The sequence below is a fragment of the Pezoporus occidentalis genome, unplaced genomic scaffold (genome assembly GCF_034315485.1).
Source record: "Pezoporus occidentalis ecotype Australia unplaced genomic scaffold, CSIRO_AGI_Poc_V1 ctg108, whole genome shotgun sequence".
NCBI lineage: Eukaryota > Metazoa > Chordata > Aves > Psittaciformes > Psittacidae > Pezoporus > Pezoporus occidentalis.
In genome coordinates, this window is record NW_026912865.1 from 4,178,592 (window position 1) to 4,186,054 (window position 7,463).

The 7,463-nt window shown below is 42.9% G+C and overlaps 1 protein-coding gene across 1 annotated transcript; it reads left to right on the forward strand.

The window, feature by feature from the left end:
• The first annotated feature begins 104 nt into the window (after nucleotides 1-104).
• Nucleotides 105-4,740, forward strand: FCF1 (FCF1 rRNA-processing protein). Its single transcript, XM_062624114.1, has 7 exons — nucleotides 105-277; nucleotides 414-485; nucleotides 741-889; nucleotides 1,308-1,380; nucleotides 2,304-2,391; nucleotides 2,843-2,937; nucleotides 4,188-4,740. The coding sequence occupies exons 1-7, from the start codon at nucleotides 243-245 to the stop codon at nucleotides 4,234-4,236; spliced, it is 561 nt and encodes a 186-aa protein (XP_062480098.1). The 5' UTR covers nucleotides 105-242; the 3' UTR covers nucleotides 4,237-4,740.
• Nucleotides 4,741-7,463: the final 2,723 nt, after the last annotated feature.

Below are 7,463 nucleotides of genomic sequence, written 5' to 3' on the forward strand. Positions count from 1 at the left end.
CCGGCGCAGACTCCCGCCGCCCGGTGCTGCCGGCCGGAAGTGACGGCACTCCCGGAGCATCCCGGCGGGGCGGAGCGCGGTGACGCGACGGGATGGCACCGGAAGCAGCGGGGTAGCGGCGGCAGCATGGTGAGCCGGGCGTTGGGCGCGGGGTCTCGGGTTGAGCCTTCTTCCTGGGTAAGCGTGGCTGCCTGTCTGTCTCGTTGCAGGGGAAGCAGAAGAAGGCGCGGAAGTACGCGGTCATGAAGCGCATGATCAGCCTCCGGGACCAGCGCATGTGAGTGCGGTTGCGGCGGGGCCCGGTCCCGTGTGGGGCTAGCTGTCTCCGTGTCCCGGGAGGGAGAAAGGGGATTCCGGCCCAGGCCCCTCTGACACTGGCTGCCCTCCCCAGGAGTGTCTGTGTTTCCTTGCAGCAACGAGAAGGAGCGGGCGAAAGCCCGCGTGAAGAAGAAGGAGGACCCGAGTGCCATCAAGGAGCGGGAGGTGTAAGTGCTGGCGACGCTCTGGGGAGGGCGGGCTGGCAGGCCATGCTGCAGTCTGCAGCCAAGTTGCTAGAGTAGGAAATGGTGGCCCAAACCAAGGGGTCAAGCCTGGGAGGCAGTGTAACAATTTACGGGTCGCCATCCCATCCTGCCTTCTTTTGTTTCTGCTCGCTACCCTTCTTTCATTCAGTGCAAGTTGTAGGATTGGACATCTTGTCAACTGTAATAAACCGATTCAATTCTTTGTCTTCCTGGCAGCCCACAGCATCCTTCTTGCTTGTTCTTCCAATATAATACACAGCTGGGGCCGCCTTATCACATCCTGGTTGACACAAACTTCATCAACTTCTCCATCAAGGCCAAGCTGGACCTGGTGCAGTCAATGATGGATTGTCTTTATGCCAAGTGTGAGTGTCTGTGTCACCATGTTGTTTCACACTGTGCTCATGATGTGCTTTATCAAACTCATGCCACTAGCTGAGAATAACAGGAGTCTTGAAAAAAGTTATGTGTTGTAATTATCATGCTCCTTGTTTGTGGCTATGGTAACCCTGGAACTGTCTCTGGTTTCAGTCAGATGATGGTCTTAAATGCTAATCTCAACAAAGGTAAAGCATTAGTAAGTTAAAAATCTAAAATTACCATGGCATGGTCAAACTCAATAGCTCTACACTTCACCACTTTGGAACCTTATCAGTTTTCATAAGTTTAAAACTGTAAGTAGTATGTTACAGAGTTCCATGATAGTTCCTGGGCACGTGGGCAATAAGTAGAGGTCTGTGAAGAAACACTGCTTGGTTTTAATACAGGGTATTTTGCATGCAGGTATTCCATGTATCACAGATTGTGTAATGGGTGAAATTGAGAAGTTAGGACAAAAGTACCGTGTGGCATTAAGGTAGGTGCAAGGTGTTCTTCTCTGTTTCTAGAATTTAATGTTTTAATATCAATAAACACTTTCTATGACACTGCTCTTGCATTAGAGGATGGTTAGGTTGTTGCAGGGTTCCAGGCTTCGTTTATTTCTCTGGCTGTATGAGATCAGTACAACAGCTTGAGTTTTAATTTAAAAGAAACTCAAAAAAACTAAATGCTAGGTATGGGTACACCATATTGACCTGTACATCTCCCCCCTCCAAGACTTTCAAAGTTAACACTTCCTCCTGTTTCTCAAAACACACAGGGAGTTTTTAAAAAAGTTTTGTTTTTTTTATTTTTTTCTTAAAAAGAGATAAAGAAGTGACACATGTTATGGAACCTTGCATTCCCTTCCCATGTTACTCTGTAGGAGTAGGTAGCATGGTACTAATCTAGAGCTAGGTTATTGTGTGATGTGTACAAAACTAATCCAATATAGCTCTTGCTTTCCAGGTGTAGCAGTCGGATGTACTGTTACTTACTTTTTATTTTGGCCTGTTGTGTTGTCAAGTATCTGAATGCATCTCCTTAACAGCTCTGCTATTCCCTTCTGAGAGGAGGTTCCTATATGCGTGGTACTAACAATCAGGCACCGGAAGGAGTTCTAGTTCTTCCCACAGATAACTTGTTTCAAATGACTTTGTTAGGCAAGAGCCTAACAGTGTAGGGATCTTCGATCCAGCTGATAAGTACTAAGAAATACTTAACCTATAATAATTAGCCAGTCAAATTACTTTTTTTTTTCTCCTCATTTCAACTGTGTACCATTTGCTCCATCCCCTCAGCCCTCGTTTTGAGAATAATCTGCTGTACATCGCAGAAAGTGGCATTCCTGTTCCTTCATACTGTGTTACTGTACAGTCTGGTCTGATTACTGTGATGCTGCCTTATATGTCCCCACAGAATTGCCAAGGACCCTCGGTTTGAACGCTTGCCATGTATGCACAAAGGAACCTATGCAGATGACTGCTTGGTACAGAGGGTCACTCAGGTATTTCTGTTTCTGATAATTCCTATACTGTGCTAACATACTAAAACCCTTCTAGTTACTGATGACTTAAATTTCCAACAAAGTAACTAAAATCTCACTAAGGGGCAGTTTCTGTTCCTAGTGCAATTTTATTTTAAGCAAATTAGAGCCTTCTCTCTGTATTCTTATTGTGTAGGACAGCACCAAGAAGCCCTTGGGATAGGAAAGCTATCAGGTTGGAAGCCTGGACAGGCTTTGGATGTTTCTACAAGTCTATTTTGATAAGCAGAAGGGTATTAGTAGTCTGCTGTGGAATTCTGTACAAGTCCTAGTAATACCTCTCTTGGGCAGGACTGGTAGCCCTCCTGTGTTAAATGAGCTCACTGAAGAGAATCTTTTGCTCGACTGTCTTCCTTTCTGCAGGTTCACTGGTGTGGAATCTAACTTCCTTTTTTTTTTTTTTGTTTTCCAGCACAAGTGCTACATTGTGGCCACAGTGGATAAAGAGCTCAAGCGGAGAATACGAAAAATCCCAGGCGTGCCTATAATGTATATTTCCAGGCACAGGTGAGGGCAGTCCTTGCCTGGCAGGGACTCTACCACCACATACTTTTCTCCTGCACTGTCTTACAGTCAAGGCCCTAGTGTTTGCACAAAAGTAGAAGTACAGCTGCTGCTGGAAATAGACTGGTCACAGACCTACTTTTATTGCAGCCACATATTCAGTTGCTTTTACTTGGAAAATTATAGTTTCCTTTAGGCCAGTGTTCTTATAGGTCAGTTTTGCTTACCAGCAGCAGCAGGAGGACTACTAGGCAAATGCATTCTACAGGCTGTTTGGGAAAAATAGACTAACATTCTTCTTCCATATCCTGTTTGGTAGCTTTTTGTACCCTTAGTAAGATTTAATTTGCTTCTTAGCTAAAAAAAAAAACAACTCAGAAGGATACTAGTGCAGCAATTTCAATACCATGGATTTTTCCAGTATCTGCAAGTACAGGCTCACTTTTTTTTTTTTCATATGCAAACAAAATATGCTGTAAAAACATTTGCTTAAATTATTTCCCTGTCCCTTCCAAAGCACTTGTAAAACCTAAACTGTCTAAGAAGACTTTACTCACCTTTGTCATATAGTGTTTTAATATTTTCTTCTACATAACGTACAGCCCAGAAGATTTAGATTGCATTGAACCTGTGCCAAATTGTTTAACACTATGGTAGATATGTTTGGTAGCATGGTAAGGAGAGGTCAGGATGTGGGGATAAAAAGGCCAAAGTCTTTAGATGAGATGGGAGAGATACTGGAAAAGAGGCAGTTGTGCTAGCAGTGGAGACAATGAGTCTAGTGATATGCAGAGCCAGTGGTATGTCAGAAATTGAGGAGGTTGATTGCTAGCAATCAATATGTACAGTCCTAACTGATCCATAATTAGAACATGGCTCAGAAGGTTTTTCCGTCAAAACATCTTTGCCCCTTACTCACTGTGGCCATGAATTGTAAGTGGAATGGCCGAAGTTTTATTCTCTGTGGTAGTTGTTCTTAAATCCTGTCAGATCTTACAAAACTACTATTTTTTACCTGGAGACAACTGAGTTTTTGAGATGCCCATTTCTGAGTGTAAGGTGAAGGGTAACAGCAACCTTATGAAGGCTTTTCACTTTTTGAAGTAATACTTCTCTTCTTGCAGATCTGAGCTGCAGATGGAAATGCAATAAAGCTGCTTTCTGTTCAGTCTGACTGGAAGCCTATTGCTTCACTGGGAGGGGAGCAATATGGAGTAGATTGTCTTCATAAGTTTTCTCTCTTTCTTTCTCAGATACAATATTGAGAGGATGCCAGATGATTACGGAGCTCCTCGCTTCTAACCTGTCCAGCCAAGCCATCAAAGTCAGGGCTGTAAGCAAGGATAAAGGTTCTTCTGATTCCAAGCCTCCTGCTTTCTTTTTTACTGGGACTCTACTCATAGGACTGTGAGTGACGTTGGCCTGACTTCATATCCTTGATCTTCTAAGAAAAAGCTACTTGGAAGAGTCTGGTTTTATTCATCCTTGTTCTGACTTGGACTGATTACCTATGGCTCGGAGAAGCATATGGAAAACAGAGGACAGCAGTGCCCAGAACATGCCTCACATCCTCTTCACTGGCATCAATAGAAAAAGTGATTTCTACATTCCAAATCAAGTATTACTGTTGCAAGTCTGGCTGAGAATACTGTACCTACAGCAGGAAAATTATTCTTCTGGAGAAGAGACATCAAATCTGCACCCATTGTCATGCCTGCTTCTAGTGGTCTAGAAGATTTTAATTCAGAATTGGTGGGATTTAATTCAGCTGTACAATGAATGAAGTTTGGTTCAGTGTCCTGCTCAGTCAGATTTCCATGTCTGTATTGGGTTAGCTGGCAGCCCAGTCAGTCCTTTTGCTTACATGCAGTCTGGTGACAAGACAGTAGGGTTGGGTCAGATCTCTCTGGTTTGATTGGTCCCTATCCACCTAAAAGCCTTATCACTTTTTGGTAGGTGTCAGGGAAGAGGAGGAAGGTATCAAACTGTGACAGGAAGGTGTCAAACTGGGAAAGGTATTAATGTGGACTGGGAGAAGAGTCAGTGGGGGAAATTGGAGCAATGGCTGCAGATCAGGAGTCTCAGACGTGCAGCAAAGACTGCAGGGAAGGAAGTACTCAGAGGAGGGAGGAAAAAGAGATAGTTAAGCCACTTGGAGAAATGCAGGGGAAAATATTTTAAAGCCATAACTCTGCATTCTCATATCTTCTCCGACACTTTAATTTTTAGTGACATAATTTGCTCTTCTGATCTCTGCTGTGTGGTGAGAAAACTGAGAGACAAGACACAATATGAGAGTCACTGAAAATTTATATTCTTGGTGTAATTAAGAAAATATACAGACTTTATCTGTGGTGTCTTGCACTGGTTTGGCTTTTGTAGAGAATAGCTGAACTCAGCTGGCTGTCTGCTGGACAGCATACAAGCAAGATAATACCCTTCCTCTGCTAATCATTTCCTGTCCTTGGGAAATGCCCTGACATGCTAATAACCTTGCTAGCACCTTGCTGCTACAGATATTGCAGGAAACTTTGGGAACACATCAGACTTAGCCCTTGCACTATCTTTTTGCTTGCTGTAGGCTCACCTACTAAACATCCCTGAAATAACCCAACTCATCCCTGAAATAATAGCATACTAGCACTTTCAAAACATAGCCCTTTCCAAGCTGTCGCAACTGAAGTTTGTCTTCTCCACCTCCAGCCAGGAAGACGGTATAAACTGTGTGGTATAAACTCAAAATAAATGTGCCCATTTAGTGAAGTTTTTTACTGCTTAAATTAATGTTCCTTGTAGTCTGCCTAGTTCTAGTAACAGGAGGAAGAACCTGGAATAGCCATAAGGGAATTGCTGAAGAAGTTTTAAGAGGGTTGGAGGATGAGCAGCAGGGAGAAAGTGTTGACAGTAAGCAAACTCATCAAGAAATTTTTATTAACTGAATGTAGTCACCAAGACAAGAAAAATGTGGCTATTAACTGAAAGAGCTTAGTCAGAACAGGAAAGGACCACCTGAGTAATCAGCTGCAGCCCCTGCAGTCTCAGGGAACCTATGTACCAGACACTTGGTTCAGAGGAAAATGTTTACTCCATACACACCATGGCATCCCAACCTCAGATCCAGTTTACAGTGTGTTAAAGGAGAAAAGATCATTATGACAGGAAAGACTTTTGTAAGCGAGAATGTTTTCATGATCCTATGAATGCAAAACTCTGCCAGTCCAAACCAGAAGAAAATTCCTTCCTGACCTAACTTTGGCAGTTGTTTTAAACCTGCGTACAAGTTAGATATCAAACAGATGCCTGCAATGTTTCTCAGTAACTCTAGGGAATCCAGCCTCCTCCCTAACATCCTGTCTCTTGCTGTAGCCAGTTTCCATATTTCCAGAAGACAGAGAACAAACAGAAAAGCCACAAAAGGAGGTCTGAAGTTACGCAAAGAATGGGAGAAAATAGTTTCTGCTCCTTTCTGGGGGCCACCAGAAAGCCCGAGATAGTGCAGTGTTACCACCAAATGACGTGAAGAAACTTAAGCTGCTGATCCAAGGTGTGACACTAGTAAAGGGATAACTGAAATGTGTTAGAATAGCATTTAGAAGCAGAAATAGCACGAGCTATTAAAAATAGGAGCTAAACCCAGCATGATGATGTACATTAATGTTACACTGTAAAAGAATGAGAAGGCGTAATGTGAACTTGACAGGGTTGCTTTAGGACAAAGTAACATTGGGAAAGACAAAGTATCTTGGCTGGCAGGAGTCAAGTCTGCTGCTGCCCTAACCAGATCTAGGTATTGACAGCAGCATCTGTGAAGTTACTTGGAAGTTACACTTTGACCTCCTTGATGTAGGCTGGAAAACAATTGCTACTGAAGATGATTGAGTACATGTGTTTCTTCATATGGCGAATAACGGGTTTCTTCACAATATTGAGTAACCACAACAAACAGCAGGAATATTGGGAGAGACCCGCCTGCAGGAAGTAACCTTGAGTAAACCAATTACATAAGAACTCCAAGTGAGGTGATCAGAAGGGTAAATCAAAGGATGTTTTCAACAGGAATTCCCTATTTTGGAACAACAGACTTTTGAAAGCTTAGTGAGTGAGTAAATTGACCCAAAGAGTTCAGAGATATAAATGTTAAGTATGTGTACAATGTGGAGGAGATGGAAGCTAAAGTGCTTACGCTATCTGCAAGTCATGTTCACTGCAAGAAAAATCTTAGAGGAGCACCACCCCAGACAGAAACAGATAAATAATCACCTCTAGGAGAAAGGAAAGGATACTGAAGGAAAATTCTATGTATTATTTTTTTTCTTAAAGATTAGCATCTCATAACTTGAGTTCACACTCTACTCGAACTTCTTCTTACAGGTTTATGGTTTAATCCACCGCTGTGGATTCCCTGGAATTTAGCAACAAATTAACACAAGCTCCAGCTTTTCCAATGGAGAGGACAAAGCTTTTGCTTTACCTAACTTTTTTTCTCCTGACTGAAAAGGCTGTGGACTTTTCCTCAATACCTGTCTTTC

Excerpts from the sequence above, each read along its gene's own strand:
- FCF1 (XM_062624114.1), top strand. The coding sequence starts at position 243 with ATGAAGCGCATGATCAGCCTCCGGGACCAGCGCAT. Across the intron at positions 1,381-2,303 it reads AAGTACCGTGTGGCATTAAG|AATTGCCAAGGACCCTCGGT; the intron begins GTAGGTGCAAGG and ends ATGTCCCCACAG. Across the intron at positions 2,938-4,187 it reads ATGTATATTTCCAGGCACAG|ATACAATATTGAGAGGATGC; the intron begins GTGAGGGCAGTC and ends TTTCTTTCTCAG.